Below are 17158 nucleotides of genomic sequence, written 5' to 3' on the forward strand. Positions count from 1 at the left end.
ATTTTTATGTAGACAATAAATGTATCTGTTCCCTGTTTTCCGAGTCATTAACTGACTTGGAGGAAGTTTAACAATGCATAGTGTGTGTCCTTGGTTGACCATAAAATGACTGGACTTCTGCAGAGGGCCGTGGTTCCACCTGTTAAAGTGGTAGCCTCTACCACTGAGGAGAGAATGGGGCATATTGCCCTTTCAGTCCAGGATATCTATACAAGGAGGAACCTTCCTCCCCACTTTTATGTATTTCAAATAAACCCGTATTAATAAAGCTGGAAATCCTTTGTAAAAACAACAACAACAAAAACGTCTTGGAATTGCCACCTGAATCAAATCTTTGGAAGCGGTGATGATTTCATTGATTTCTGCATAAAACAATGTTGCAGGTCAAAACATAATCTACTGTAGTGTGTGTTATTTAGCTGCTGATCTTAAGAGAAAGCTTTATACAAATTACTACAGCACAGCTAATTTGCAAGTATGTTTGAAGATTCAATGCCATCCTTTTTCTTTTTACTGGGCTTTGAAGGCACTTGTATTATGGCTTTTTGACACAACTAGACTAACATTCACTCAGGGTTTCTCCAGGGAAACATGCATTTAAATGGTAAATGTATTTGCCCTGAGGCATGTGACAGATCCTTATTTTACTTCTTACACTGTATTTAAAGTTGGTTCCGCAGACACTTTGAAGTGGTACTTGTTTCATTCAATGGTGATGTATTGATCCTTTTAAGTGGATGGCAGACAAATGCAGCTTTTCTTCTATTTCAGTTTATCATATAACATCATAGAACACTGAAAAGTTGCCACATCATAATTCTGACCAACCTAAGGTCTTTATAATTAAAAAGGAGACACACCATTGAGGGGTTTCTGTAGGCATGGAACACACTGAGCAGCAGTTCTCGGAGTGAGACCGTTGGCCATGTGAGTGCTGTGCTAAGTTGCTTCAGTCGTGTCCAACTCTTTTGCTACTCCATGGACTGTAGCCCACCAGGCTCCTCTGTCCATGGGATTCACCAGGCAAGAATACTGGAGTGGGTTGCCATGCCCTCCTCCAAATGGATCTTCCCAACCCAGAGATCGAACCCAGTTCTCCCACACTGTAGGTGGATTCTTTACTGTCTGAGCTACCAGGGAAGCTAGGGCCATGCGAGTACCTGGAGGAGAAGCATCACAGACAGAGGGAACAGCCATTTCAAAGGCCCCGAGAAAGCACACTTGGCATGTTCCAGGTACAGAAAGCACTCTGAGGATGAAACAGACTCACAGGGTGTGTGGGAGACGAGAACAGGGAGGCGGCGGGGACAGATCGGATGGGGCCTGCCAGCCTTCATGATGATTAGGCTTCCTTCTGAGTGACTTGAATAACCAAGAGAATTTTGCACGGAGCTGGGACATTATCTGTCATTTATTTTCAAAGGATCACATTGGTGGCAATGTTGGGAAAAGGTTCTAAGAACCTGTCAATAACTTAGTTAAGAGCAAGTACGGTGGGGCTGGTGGCAGCTTTGGAGGTGTTGAAAAGTGGTTGGAGTCCAGATGTAGGATGAAGGTGGACTGATGGATTAGATGTGAAGGATGAGAGCAGAGAAAGGGATTAGGATGACTCTGAGATTTTTGGCTTGAGTAAGGGAAAGATGGAGTGCCATTTACTGAGATACAGAAAATAGCCAGTAGCTTTATTTTATATCATTAGTTAACAAAAGTTCCCATTAACAACTTCATGTAATTTTTTTGAAAGTTTGGGGAAAACACTTTCCTTCTGTAAGTTTGTATTCCTTTGCATGCTCAGTCACTCAGTTGGGTCCGACTTTTTTGTGATGCTGGGGCTGTAGCCTGCCAGGCTCCTTTGTCCATGGGATTTTTCAGGCAAGAATACTGGAGTGGGTTGTCATTTCCTGCTCTGATGGATCTTCCTGACCCGGGGGTCAAACCCTGGTCTCCTGCATCTCTTACATTGGCAGGCAGAGTTTTTATCACTGAGCCACTTGGGAACATTTGTAGCCAATAATTTGGACTTGAACTCTGGGGAAGGTTCCTGGTAAAGCCTTGCATTCTACTTATAAGAGAGGCTAGTTTGTCCACGGTTTCCTGTAGAATAATTGGAAGAGTGGGTGAGGATGTTAGCTTTAGTGGCTCAGTGATGCTCATAAAAGGAAGGAGAGAGGGAGGAAAGAAGGAAAGCAGGAAGGAAGGAGGGAAGGAAGGGAGAAGGAAAGGAGGAAGGAAAGAAAGGAAGCATTTAACTCTAGAGACATCAGGTATATGTATGATCTTCTTGAGGTAGGTGAAGACTTTTTAGTGGGAAAACTAACATCACAGTGATAGTACATTGATATGACATATTTAAATGTGTGAGCAGATGTCATCCATACTATAGTTTCAGAACATAGTAAATTCACATTTAAATCTCTTGAAGTACAATGTATCAGAACTTACATGATTATATCCTTTTTTCTTAGATGACTTACTGACAGGCTAGAAGGACAATGAAGGTGATTTCTGCTATGCCAAGTTGGTGCCCATAATGATAAAGACATCGAGTGTATTTTCAAATTCTCTGCCAGTGGACAGCAAATCTTTTACTACACAGCAAAGTAGATTATACAATTACATTTTAATTGCTTTCAAATGTTTCCATTTATAAGTGTCCAAAGGTGTCCAAGGGCAGTCTTTTACTATAATACAAATATAAATTTTTTTCCTGTGGCTCCCTGTTGGCATTTCAGCATCAGATTCAGATTTTAGAGCAAACTATGACAATCTTCCAAATAAACTTGGCAAAGAATATGGTCACTTACATACACAATATTCTGAATATTTCAAACCACCTGAGCTTATACTAGTGAAGTAAAAGTCCAATATATGGAATTTCCCTTTTAATATATGGTCTATGTTATTACCATAGAAAATGATAAGTCTTTCTAGACTTGCCAGTGGTTCTAAATTTTGCACCCCCAGGAGATACTTGGTTATGTCTGGAAACATTTTTGGTTGTCATCATTTTGGGGGTGGGGTGGGCTAATAGCATCTAGTGAGTAGAGACTAGGGATATGACTAAACAGCTTATTGTGCACAGGAGAGACCGCCCAGGAAATAATCATTCAGTCCAAAATGTCAGTAATGCTGAGGTTGAGAATCCCTGGCTTATGCCGTTGCTCATAGCTCATTCCATAGCTCACAACACAATTGCAGTCCTTTAGCTGAGCCTTACATTTCTATTGTTCAGCTCAACATTTGGCACTATGTCTGCCAAGTGCCATTGGCACTATGTCGCATTTCTTAGATGGGAAGAACACACTACTTTGAGGTTACATGGTTTATAGTCATTAGCTGAGTTGAAAGACCATTTGATTTTTCATTAGAAACTGGCAAGTGTACCAGATTAGGGCTTTACCAAGAAAATCATGGGGCTTCCCAGGTTCAGTGGTAAAGAATCTGCCTGCAATACAGGAGACAAGATGTGAGTTTGATTCTTGGGTTGGGAGGATCCCCTGGAGAAGGAAATGGCAACCCACTCCAGTATTCTTGCCTGGGAAATCCCATGGACAGGGGAGCCTGACGGACTATATTCCATGGGGTCACAAAAAGAGTAGGACATGATGTAGGGACTAAAACAACGACATAAGACTATCATGAGGGTTAAAGAGATTTTGCAAGATAATAGCCACCTTTATTTCACTTCTAAGAACTTTATCTATGCCTTTGTTAGCCATTCTAGTCCCAAGGCTATCTCTTCACTTGAGTGTCAAGTACAGCTAACAATTTGAGATGCTACACACACACACACACACACACACACACACACACACGATTTTAACTGTGGCTGCCAGATATCAATGAGATTCACAGGCCCCTGGTACAATATTCTTGACGATGTGTGCCTGATATTTTGAAGACCATCTGTCTCATTTTAATCGAGAATACACTCTGCCAAAGGTTTTGCATGCCAAATGACTTTTTAAAAAATCTTGTGCTGTGTTAAAAAATGTTTTAAAATATTTTTATTGAGGTAAAATTCACACACCATAAAACCCAGCCATTTAAAGTGTACTATTCAATTTTTAAAGTACACTCACAGAATTGTGCAACTATCACTACAATCTAAGTTTAAAACTTAGAATCTTCATCCTCCCATAAAGAAACCTCATAACTATTAGCAATCTCTCCACATACCCCAGCACCCTCAGACCTAGGCAACCAGTAATGAATTTTTTAACTCTATATTTGGGCTATTCTAGACAATGGCACCTCACTCCAGTACCCTTGCCTGGAAAATCCCATGGAAGGAGGAGCCTGGAAGGCTGCAGTCCTTGGGGTCGCTGAGGGTTGGACACGACTGAGCGACTTCACTTTCACTTTTCACTTTCATGCATTGGAGAAGGAAATGGCAACCCACTCCAGTGTTCTTGCCTGGAGAATCCCAGGGATGGGGGAGCCTGGTGGGCTGCCATCTATGGGGTCACACAGAGTCGGACACGACTGAAGTAACTTAGCAGCAGCAGACATTTCATATAAATAGAAGCACATAGTATTTTACTACTGGTTTCTTTCACTCAGAATGTTTTCAAGATTCATCCTTTAATAGTATGTATCAGGGATTTTTTTCTTGAGTCTAAATAATGTTCCATTGTATATTTACAATATTTTGTTTATCTATTTGTCATTCGATAGGTATTTGTATTGTTTCTACTTTTGTATTGTAAATGATGCTGACATGAACAAATTTTAGGGTGGGACCATGATTCGACATGACTTGTGTCCTTATAAAGAGAGACACCAAGAGTATATGAGTGGGTTTCCCAGTTGGCTCAATGGTAAAGAATCTGCCTACAAATTCAGGAGCTGTGGGAGATGCGGGTTCAATCCCTGGGTGGGGAAGATCCCCTGGAGAAGGAAATAAAAACCCACTCCAGTATTTTTGCCTGGAGAATCCCATGGACAGAGGAACCTAGTGGGCTACAATCTTTGGGGTTGCAAAGAGGCAGACATGACTGAATGACATGCACACACACAGGGTGTATGTACACAGAGGAGAGACCGTGGGAGGACACCCTGATCTTCCAACTTCTAGCCTCCAGAACGGTGAGAAATAAATGTATGTGTTTTAAGACAACCAGTCTGTGGTATTTTGTTATGGAAGCCCTAGATGACTAATATGCTTAGGAGTGGAATTGCTGGGTCATGTGGTAACTCTATGTTTAACAATGTGCAGAACTGCCAAATTATCCACAAGCAGGTCTTCATATGAATGTGTTTTGTTTTTAGTAAACACACAGGAGTGGCAGAGCTGAAAGTATTATGTTTAACTTTTTAAGAAATGGACAAACGGTTTTCCAAAGAGACTGTGCCACTTCACATTCCCACCAGCAGTGTGTCCAAGTTCCAACTTTCCATTTCCGTGCCCAAACTTGTCATTGTGTTTTGATTATAGTCATCCCAGTGGGTGTGAAATGGTACTTCATTATGTGTTTCTTTTTTTTCCCCACAGGGTTTATTTATTTGTGTGAGTCTTTTTTCCCCCATAGGATTTATTTATTTATTTTTTGAGCCCTTTTAGGTTCATAGCAACGTTGAGCAGAAAGTACAGTGTTCCCAGGAAACTCCCATCCATGTCTACCCCACCTCAACTCTCCCACTTATCAATATCACATGTCAGAGTGGTAACCTTGCAATTTATTACAATTGATGAAACCTATTTTGTCACATCATTATCACCCAGGGTCCATAGTTTATATTCGGTTTCACTCTTGGTGGTGTAGACGATGTAAAATAACACGCATCCACTGTGGTAGTTGTCCTATGGAATTGTTTCACCGCTCTCAAAGTCCTCTGTGCTCTGCTTACTCATTCCTCTCCCCTCCCCCAACCTCTTCATTAGGGTTTTGATGGTTTTTATATTTTCCTAGTGACTAATGTCATTCATCATCTTTCCATGTGCTTATGGCCACTTTTCTCAGAGGGGAGATACAGGTCAAGTTGTACAAACTGTCAGTTATAAGTATGTACAGTATGATGGCTGTAGTTCCGTGTCTCTACATCTGCCTGTATTCACAGGTGGGTTCCTCACCCCTAGCATCAGCTGGGAAGCCCCGTTAGTGATATAATATTGTGCCAATATGAAATATACATATTTTTAAAAGTAATTTTATAGAACATTTAGATTTATTAAGGTTTTGGTATCTTCATTTTGAAATAAAACATGTCTATTAAAAATTCCTTTGCCTGTTTAAAAATTGGATTGTCTTATTACTGAATATCAGTGCTTTTTAATTTTTTTAATATCAGTGCTTTTTAAAGGCCCAGTTTGCCTCTAACTGAAAAGGAAAATAACCCATTATTTCGTCTAGTATGAGAGAAACACTATAGTGTGTTATCCTGAATGGTGGTCTTCTGAGCAGGTTTCACTGTTCCTTCATGTCTGGGATCCACTGACTGTCAAAGTAGTTGACTTGTGATTTCAGGGCAGAGGCACCACTTTTCTTGGCAGCTGGACTCATAGGAGTCCAGAAGAAACAAATAGCTTTTGGCAATTTTCAATAAATCTTATGTAATAGTGTAACAGTTTCTGATATCACAATCAGAGAATAGAATCAAACAGCACATCTTACTATTAAATACGAAACACACAGGAAAAGCACAGGTAGAGGAAAAGCATGAAACGATTTTCATGTTCATCAGCTTGTTCTCTTTATCAGACAGGATGTTTGCCGACTTTGGTAACCCACACAACTCTCCTCTAGGGTGAAGAGTGTTTATCAGTTATTCCAACCAATTACATTCCGCAACTGTTAACTGTACCATTGGCAAAACCCTGGTGTTGGGAAAGACTGAGGGCAGGACGAGGGGGCAACAGAAGATGAGATGGTTGGATGGCATCATCGACTCAATGGACATGAGTTTGGGCAAACTCTGGGAGATAGGGATGGACAGGGAGGCCTGTCGTGCTACAGTCCATGGGGCTACAGAGAGTTAGACATGGCTGAGCAACTAAAAAACAACAGCAAAAGTTTACTGCACACCCAACAACAAACATTTAATGCCTTTTCTACTGAATTCATTGAGTTGCTTGATGTTTTTAGAAAGAAATAGATGCATTCTATGTTTACTCACTTTTTAGAAAAGGAAATAGCAGCCTCCCTTTTTTGGTATTTATTATTCATTTGGCTAAAGAGATTCTGGAACTTAGCACTGAATATTTTGGCAGAAAGAAAATCTAAAATGGAAAATGCCATGGTGATTTAACTACCGGATTTAAAAGAGCCTTAAAGTTCACTTGTACTTAAAAACTTTCAGAATTTCACTAACTCCTTTTGAGAACTCATGTTGTGTTCAAAATTTCCTTTCTCCATGGAGAATCAATGTCGTAACGGATGCTTCAGGCCTTTTCTCTGACTTCAGTAAACCAGCTCCTCCCTGCCGGTGTCTTATAAGGATGAAATTCTTCACCACAACTATTTTACCTTTTAACATGAGTAGCTCTCATGTTCACTTACATAGGTGACATGTGACTGCCATATAAATGGATGGGAATAAAGGTGTTGGTCTGCATATTAAATAAGAGGAAACTTAATTCATCTTTTATAAAAAACCCTCCACTCTGAATGAGTTCCAATATCTTCTTTCCACACCTTAATGGACCTCCTTGCCGATCCCTGGAATGTGTCCATTGGAGTCCACTTACTGAGCCAACGATACTCATGAACTATCCTTTCTTTGGGGTGCAATCTTTATTCTTTAAATGTTTAAGTCACAGTTAAACAGTTTTGAGTATATATATATTTTAGAAACATTACAATGGTATTCAAAAGTGGTAGCATAAACCGTATCACCCATTTGTTTCTCCAAGGATAGTCTGGTTCAAGAGTTCAACCAGAGAAACAAAACCTATTGGAGATACATATTCAAGGATTTATTAGAAGGCACTGGCTGATGTGATTGTGGAGGCTGGCTAGGTAAGTCTGAAGTCCAGAGGGAAGGCCATCAGGAAGGACATGAGGCATGAGCTGAAGTTGCTGTCCATGGGTAGAATTTCTCCTGGGAAGTCTCATGTCTGCTTGGAAAGACTCTCAACTGATTAAATTAAGCCTTCCCAGCTCATCTAGAATAACTTACTTTAAAGCCAGCCGATTATGGACACTACCTATCTACGAAAACATTTCATAGCCACACAGTATCTGATCAGTCGAGACTGCAGCCTGGACAAAATGACTCATAAATATGACCATCACAGGTGACAATAATTTCTGTGCTCATGGGGCAGTCACAGAATATCACTTGTTTACATTCATGTGGACACAACTTTCAAAAGCTGTTACATGCAACCTCAATCATTTCTTTTTTTTTTTAACAAAGTATAAGATATAAAATTAAATGGAACTCTTTGTTTTATAGTCTACTAGACTTGCAAACACTGCTGCCTCTGTGTGGACAGACTTCTTCCTACAATAGGCCTTTGGCCATGATCAACAAAATTGTGTATACAGCAACTTACAATGTGGCCAGAAAAATTTGCCCATTTCCTGCCTTGCTCCTGCTGAGGAGACACTGGAGTTAATTTAAAAATAGGCTATTATAGTTTTCAAAATTTTTGGTCTCAGGATCTGTAGGTGCATCAAAACTATTGAGGACTCTGAAGGGCTTTTGTTTATATGGGTTATACTTGTCAGTTTGCTTTGCTTTGCTTGCCTGCTCAGTCATGTCTGACTCTGCGACTCCATGGACTGTAGCCCACCAGGCTTCTCTGTTCATGGGATTATCCTGGGAAGAATCCTGGAGTGGGTTCCTCCTCCAGGGGATCTTCCTAACCCAGGCATAGAATCCTAGTCTCCTATGGCTCCTGCACTGGCAGGCGGATTCCTTACTACCTGAGCCACCTGGGAAGCTGGTTTGGTCTGCTACAAAACTCCCTCCAGGAACCTGAAGACTGTACACAGGGGGACTTCCCCTCTGAAGCTCATCTGGGGAAACTCTTCCTCTTTCTAAGGAAATCTGGGGACAAATGTCTGCTCCCCAAGGCACTGGAAGGATCAGTCATCAGAAATGTGAGGCATACAAATCACAGATGTGGAAAGATCCCATGTGCTGAAAATAGGTTCTTGCTCAAAATTGTGTTTTGAATAGAATCTATTGAGGGTTTGGAACATAAGAGCAGGTTTACTAGGAGACAAAGATACCACAGGGGTTTGGAGATTAAGCTCTTTAAGGCTGAAGGGATGGAATATTTGAATGGCAGAAAGAAAAAGTTACTGAATAATTTAGTCATCCGTACAAAGAATTGTTACACAGGTAATGGAGCTTAAATTTTATTTCTGTTTTGCAAGGAAAAACCATAAGCTGTAGTACGAAAGATTTGGTTCCAATGTAACAGTTTTAATGAACAAAATCAGTCTTGAGAGTCACTGATATTAAATAATGGAATAGGGTTCAACAGATGGTACAGGACCTTCAAAGATAAAGTATGCAGGGCTCTGAAAGGCTGACGGAAGGCAAAGGCAAGTTGGAGATGTCAGCTTTGGTCCTGGCCAACTTCTCCTGCTGTTTTCTGTATATGGTAGTCTGTTAACTCAGAGGCAACACCACATACCCACTGTGAGAACCGAGTTCCCTTTGTGGTTTATCCATTACTCCTTCCTTTAAAGGAAGCCTCCCAGGTGGTTCATATTCAACCCTTATGTGTGACAGCATTTATGTGAAATTCACAACGCAGTGAAGGTACACAGAAATTCTTGTACATTATACAAAATGTAGAGCTGACTGATCCCACTTTGAAGAAGCATTATGGAAGATTAGATTTTCTTTACCAGAGTAGACAGGTTTAAAACATATTGCTTGTACTGTTTCATTTTAGTAGCATGTCATTTTTATATTGCTATGCCAGTAAGAAATTAAGAAATAGCATATAATTGTGGGATTTTGTTTAAATTCTAGAAAAATTGGAAGATACTTTTTATTCAGCTTAAAAAGGCCTGAGCTCTTTTAGCACAGGTGATTTTTGCATTTCTCAAAGATTATCCTATAGTTTAATAAACATAAAAAAACTCAAGCACAACTAAATATTGGGAGAACTTGTAAAGGAGAGCACAAGATTTAAAAGACATCATTTGTTTGTCTACTTAACAGGGTAACTTGGGTTGATGATTAATCTTGCATTGTTAAATTCAAATCCTAAATATTTTGACAAATTCTGTCAAGTTTGATAACTATTTGTAAAGAATTTGTGGTTGTATGTTGAATTATCATGTAGAGAGTTTTAAGTTTATTAATACAGTATAAAAGGGACCAATCCCTAACAAGCTATCTCTAAAACATGGGCCATTCTGCTGAGATCACAAAGAGAAAAGCTGAAGCTGCAATAAATATGGTAAAGGTACCCAAGTGTGAAGTAAGAGACTAAGGAATTAGGTGTATTTCACATTATAGGGCTTCATTTTATATATATAAGTCTTTTCAGTCCTAGTAAGGTTACTTGGATTCATTTAAGAGAGATGCAGGGCTTTCCTGGTGGCTCACTGGGTAAAGAATCCGCCTGCCAATGCAGGAGACTCGGGTTTGATCCTGACCTGGGAAGATTCCACATGCTGTGAAGCAACTAAGCCTGTGAACCACAAGTATCGAGCCTGTGCTCTACAGCACAGGGCGAGCCCATGTGCTGCAGCTACTGAAGCTGGAATGCCCTAGAGCCCGTGCTCCACAACAAGAGCAGCCACTGCGATAAGCTTGTGCACCGCAACCAAGAGTAGCCCCCAGCTCACCGCAGCCAGAGAAAAAGCCATGTAGCAACAAAGATCCAGCACAACCAGAAAATAAATTAAACAAAAAAGAGAGACATACAGTCCCAGTAACACTTCAGCTCACTAAGGACTTGAATTACCTTATTATTTTCTCTTTATGGTTCATTAATAAAGTACTCATTTAAGAACAACTATTTTTAAGTACGGTGATATTTCAGAAAATATAAAAAGACAGGAGGGAAAAAAAAGCCCTTTGTTTGCAGCCAAGATGTGGAGACTAGATTGGAATTTATTTTGAACAATTATTTGGGAGAACTGTCACAACTATAAGAAATGCTGGACTGGATGAAGCACAAGCTGGAATCAAGACTGCCGGGAGAAATATCAATAACCTCAGATATGCAGATGACACCACCCTTATGGCAGAAAGTGAAGAACTAAAGAGTCTCTTGAGGAAAGTGAAAAAGTTAGCTTAAAACTCAACATTCAGAAAACTAAGATCATGGCATTCGGTCCCATCACTTCATGGCAAATAGATGGGGAAACAGTGAGAGACTTTTTTTCTGGGCTCCAAAATCACTGCAGATGGTGACTGCAGCCATGAAATTAAAAGATGCTTCCTCCTTGGAAGAAAGCTATGACCAATCTAGACAGCTTATTAAAAAGTAGAGACATTACTTTGCCAAAAAAGGTCCGTCTAGTCAAAGCTATGGTATTTCCAGTAGTCACATATGGATGTGAGAGTTGGACTATAAAGAAAGCTGAGTGCTGAAGAACTGATGCTTTTGAACTGTGGTGTTGGAGAAGACTCTTGAGAGTCCGTTGGACTGCAAGGAGATCCAACCAGTCCATCCTAAAGGAAATCAGTCCTGAATTCATTGCAAGGACTGGTGCTGAAGCTGAAATTTCAATACTTTGGCCACCTGATGCGAAGAACTGACTCATTTGAAAAGACCCTGATGCTGGGAAAGACTGAAGGCAGGAGGAAAAGGGGATGACAGAGGATGAGATGGTTGGATGGCATCACCAACTCAATGGACATGAGTTTGAGTAAGCTCTGGGAGTTGGTGATGGACAGGGAGGCCTGGAGTGCTGCAGTCCATGGGGTTCCAAAGAGTCAGACATGACTGAGTGACTGAACTGTCAGGACTATTTTGAAGAAAGAATGTCTATAAAATATAGGGTTCTGTGGTTTAAACAATTTTGACACCTTTTGTTGAAAGACCAAAACAAACAAAAAATGAAAACCCAGCAGTATGTTCTATGGATCAGAAATTTAATAAATGCCCGAATTTCAATTTACACTAAAATATTTATTTAATTGATGACATTTTACAGAAATAAATAAGAGCAGTTTTTCTCTAATACAGATAGGTATATTTATCTATTTATATTTTTATATTTCTCTTTATACAAAATTGAAGCATTATCAAATTACTTTCCCTAAAACTGTAGCGCAAAAAAGAATACTAGGAAACAGAAAGAAATACTGAAACATGTTCATCATTAAATTAGAACCAAGGGCCTTCTGAATTGCAGCAAGTTATGGTTTAGAGAAAGAACATGAGATTTGGAGCCAAGGACCTGGGCTCCACTGTTTACTTGCTATGTGTCATAGGCATATTTCTCAGTATTTCTGAATCTCACTTCTCCACTTTTAAAACAGGAATGTTACAAATTTCATCAACTTCACAGGACTGGTGGGCAAATTAAACACATAAATGTATAGGAAAGCTCTTTATAACACATAAAGAGCTACAAAAATAATAGTTTTGTCTAATTTCATATAAAAGAATCAATGCATATCTTCCTTCAACTGAAGAATAAGCACCAGAAGTGTGTGTGTGTTTTCTTCAGTTGGATATGTCACTCTATAAACCAGAATAAGAAAATGCACCTTAACTAAGCACCAAAGCCTCTTGGACAAATGAGATCCAGGGTAAATTCCTGCTAGTTTTCTGGACAACTAAGTAGGAGTTAATGAGTCCTGAGGGTCATTTGAAACTCTGAAGGCTCAAAGAAAATAAATCAAGAACATTTGTATTACATCAAATGGCTAGGATACAACAAGCTACTCCTTATTTAACAATTTCAAAGTCCATTAATTCTTCACAGAAGAAACACTGGGTTATTATCACTTGCAATTATTTGCTTCTGTGAATATGACATTCTCTTGTTACAAAGATCAAATGCCAATCCTTGAGGGAAGTACTAGTGGAATGAAATAACAAACCCTATCATAAATTTAGATATTAGTGGCTAAAAAGTCTAGTTACACAAGAACATAGGAAAGAAAAAGAATCTAAGACATTAGTATGTAATAATGGTTAAAAAAACACACACACAAAAAAACCCTGCCATATTGTTATAATCATAAGAACTGAAATTATAGACACTGCAATATTTACAGATCAATCAAAACGTAAACATTTAGTAACACAAATTAAAAGTAGAGAAAACAGATAATTTTAATTAAACATTAATACACTTAATAAAACTACGTTTACACTGATAATACTTAACATATAATAGAAATACTTAAAGTGTTCAGTGTTTCAATTTTTAGTAGCAAGATACAGAGAAAAGAAGTAATTGTCTAATATTAACTTACTGTTGGAGCTACATTACTCTGAAGTTACTATTTATGGAGTTACAGTCTATAACTACTCAAAGAACTGGGAGCTAATATAATTCACCATCTTTTAAAAATATTACTAATAAGATATTGGTGAATCCTGTGCTAAAGATACTGAAGGCTCTTCCAAAAATGAGATCTATGTTGGTTGAGTATACCGAGTCATATAAAACTAGAATAGTTGAGTTAGTCTCTTATTCTAACTTCTTTTTAAGACTGATCTTATCAAAAGAAAAGTACACAATACCTCTCTTAATTCTCTCAGATAGAGATATTCTTTGGAATAAAAATAAGTATTTTTTTGTGTGTGTGCACGTGTGCAGTTGCTCAGTGGTATCCAACTCTTTTGTGACCACTGTGGACTATATAGCCAGCCAGGCTCCTCTGTCCATGAGATTCTCTAGGCAAGAATACTGGAGTGGGTTGCCATTTCCTCCTCCAAGGGATCTTCCTCGCCCAGGGATCAAACCCATGTTTCCTGCATTGGCAGGTGGATTCTTCATCACTGTGCCACCTGGGGAGCCCAAACATTTTATTAGCAGTGTAAAATTAAAGATCTTGATAGCTATTATGGAAATAGTATATTGAAAAGGACTCAAAAACTACTGGACTGTACAACCAAAAAAGCGATGAATTCATTCAACTAAGAACAGTGTTTACTGACATCTACTGGATTGTTTTACTTATAACTTTATTCTATAAACTATGAAAAATTTAAAATACACTAAAGTCTGGACTGAATCAAGTGTACTTCATTCAAGGTCTTCGGTGTCTTTGGTAAACAGGTCTGCCAGGTCAGCCACGGTCAAGACGGAGGCCTCGGAATGCTTTGCGGAAGGGTTCGTGTGACTGCAGGATTTTTCCAAGTGAGCAAAATCAGAAAGAAACCCCAAGAAATAAATTATTATGTTTGTCTTTATATACTGTTCTGGTCTCATAATAATGTAAGACATAAAAAATATTAATATTATATTTTTAATATGAGTATGTTCCTAAGTTTTTGTAATTGAGTTATAAGAAACTCCTAGAAGATGATGGGATCATTATTACAACTTGTTAAAATTAGGAAAGATTTCTATATAGCATTTTCAAACTTTTCCATAAAATGTTTTCCTCTGTAGACGTAATAAACAAAACTCCTTGCCAACTACTACTAGTTTCACCTTACAACCTGCCTTCTCAGTATCCAAAGTTCATTTATTTCAAGAAAAATTCAAGCTACTATTTTTATTGAGGCAGCTTAAATATAATCACTGAATTCTGTTATATTTGGAAATACCACCAAGAAAAAGCCTTCATGTTTGAGGCAAAAAGCTTTTGTGGCAGCCTCTTTTCCACAGACCACCAATGAAAAAGAATTTCTGGTTTCTAATGGCTGCTTTACTGTGCAAAGTACTAATACCTCTGCAGAAACCATCCCTTCCAAGGCAATCATCTCTTCTGAGTTTATCTTCCAATCACACCTATCTCACCAGAATTCAGTTAGGCATTAGTTTATGTTTAAAGAAAACATATATTGAAAAAAAACATATTAGGAAGTAAATATTAGGAAGTTTTATGATTCCAAAATTAAGTTTTTAAAATTAAGGCTGTTTTAGTCTTCCTGCTTCTGCTCTGCCTGTAAGAGTAATAATACAATTACCAGCTTAGTTTTAAGTCCACACCTTTTAACTTGCATTAACCAACAAGTGTGCTGTAAGTTTCATGTTACAGATTTCAGACCAAGGCTTTTAGGTTGGGCATAAAGAGACATTTCATTTAAAAAGTAATCCAGCGTGGCAAGGAAATGTAGGATAGTTCTCCCAAAGCCCTCTGCTGGCAAAATGTATATTATACTTTCAAAGTATAATAGCTCTGAAATAAAGTTTATTTAACAGTAGAATCACTTAAAATATTTTTTTATGTATTGGCTGTTGTTCTTCAGTCTCTAAGTCGTGTCTAACTCTTTGGGACCCCATGGACTGCAGCACTCCAGGCTTCCCTGTCCTTCACTATCTCCCACAGTTTGCTCAAACTTATAATCCCTATTAATAAATTAAGTCAAATATAGAATGCATGGAGTATTAGCTGGGAAATTTTGGATAGGTAAAATGTCATACCTTGCTCTATAAAAAGTATTTGCACTTACATCTTTTGGTTGACTAAGTGATCATCTAGGTGAAGAAGTTCTACACACTTACAACCTTATATGAACAGGAAAACTTCTGCCATCCACTTGAAGTGAACTGTTACCTACCTCCTTTCAGCAGTTTTCAGCATTGCTTGCATTCTTTCTTCTATTGTCGCTTTTATTAAGAATCTGTGTACAATAGTGGGTCTAGAAGGTACATAACAGTGATAAGTTTAAAAACACCTGTAGAACAGTTTAGAATGAATAAACTTCATATATTACATGCTATATATATCAGTCAGTATCTGCTGTGGCAGGTACTAAGCCAGGTGCTGGGGTGAGGGGGTTTGGTCAACAGTGAATACAACAAACTAATCTCAATGAATTGATATCTACAGTATCTACTGAGGGAAGACGTAGTAAAAACACACTATGTAAGACATTTGCAGGTACAGACAAGGTCATGAGGAGGCTGACATATGACCGGAAACATGACTGTTGAGAATAGGTGCCTATAAGCAGAGGAGGAGAGGCAGGAGCAAGCTGACAGAAGCAGCAGTAAATCAGTGCCAAGTCCGAGCACAAGATTCAAAAGTCTGAGAGGCAGAAATAAGGCTAGCAGGGACGAAGCATACAGCGAGGGGGACGGAGGTTGGATTCCCTTCCTGCCCAGCCACCTGCAGGGTGGCTTAATCCTCCTTACCCTGCCCCTAACATAGTATATGTATTTATTTATTATGTTTATTGTTTACCATCTGTCTCTACTGATCCACTACAACTAGTATTTAAGCTAGGTAAGGGCGTCTCAAGTACTTAGAACAGTGCTTGGCATACAGAAGGAGCTCAATAAAAATTTACTGAATGAACAATGTGGATACTGTTGGAGGTAGACAGTTCAAGTTGGTGATGGAAAGATGAGTTACTTCTACTCTGTAGCTGTTTTCCTTTTTCTCCCTCAACAAGGAGGAGGAACAGAGAGACTGCAGATCCTCTCCTTAGAAAGCAGAAAAACCTATATACTAGGGAAGCAAAGTAGGATTGTTAAGCAGTGTTGAGTGGCCTTTATAGACTTGTGATCTTACATCTGAGATAAGCCAACTGTATGCTTTAGAAAACAATTAGGTAACAAGTCAGTGTTTAAAAATATAAGACAAGGCGAAAACAAACAGGGACCTCCCTGGTGGTCCAGTGGTTAAGACGCTGCATTTTCATATCAGGGGGCATGGGTTTGCTCCCCGGTCAGGGTACTAAGATAACATGCAGTGTGGTATGGCCCCAAATCAAACAAAACCACCCCTGTTCCCAACAAAAGCCCAAATCAAACAAAGAAAAAACCCAGTAAGACATAACTACACCGGCGCACTAAGCGCAGGCGGCTGCAACCAGCGCACTAAGCGCGGCCGAGAGGAGCTACCCCATGTCCGAGGTCAGGGGCGGTGGCCGAGAGGAGCTACCTCAGGCCCCAAAGCTCGAGCCCAGGGGCGGCGGCCGGGAGGACCAACCCCACGCCCCCAAGCCTGAGGCCGGGGCATTGGCCGGGAGGACCAACCACATGTCCAAGGAGCCGTGGCTGCCGGGCTCAGGAGGGCCTAGAGGAGCTATCCCATGTTGAAGGTCAGGAAGGGTGGCGGTGACGAGATACCCCTAGTCCAAAGTAAGGAGCAATGGCTGCGCTTT

The 17158-nt window shown here is 39.4% G+C and overlaps 1 protein-coding gene across 6 annotated transcripts in view; it reads right to left on the reverse strand.

Moving 5' to 3' along the window:
* Positions 1-9278: 9278 nt before the first annotated feature.
* Positions 9279-17158, reverse strand: part of SHPRH (SNF2 histone linker PHD RING helicase) — a 93299-nt gene continuing 85419 nt past the window's right edge. For 5 of the 6 annotated variants that reach the window (XM_070376826.1, XM_070376824.1, XM_070376823.1 and 2 more), the window contains 2 exons: positions 15608-15688; positions 9279-13885 (listed from right to left, as the gene is read on the reverse strand). In XM_070376826.1, the coding sequence (XP_070232927.1) occupies positions 13699-13885; positions 15608-15688 (268 nt within the window). In that variant the 3' untranslated portion in view covers positions 9279-13698. Of the gene's footprint in view, positions 14221-15607; positions 15689-17158 lie in introns of all 6 variants that reach the window. The other variant, XM_070376827.1, reaches the window with a different exon arrangement.

This window comes from Bos mutus, chromosome 9, assembly GCF_027580195.1.
Source record: "Bos mutus isolate GX-2022 chromosome 9, NWIPB_WYAK_1.1, whole genome shotgun sequence".
NCBI classification, from domain to species: domain Eukaryota; kingdom Metazoa; phylum Chordata; class Mammalia; order Artiodactyla; family Bovidae; genus Bos; species Bos mutus.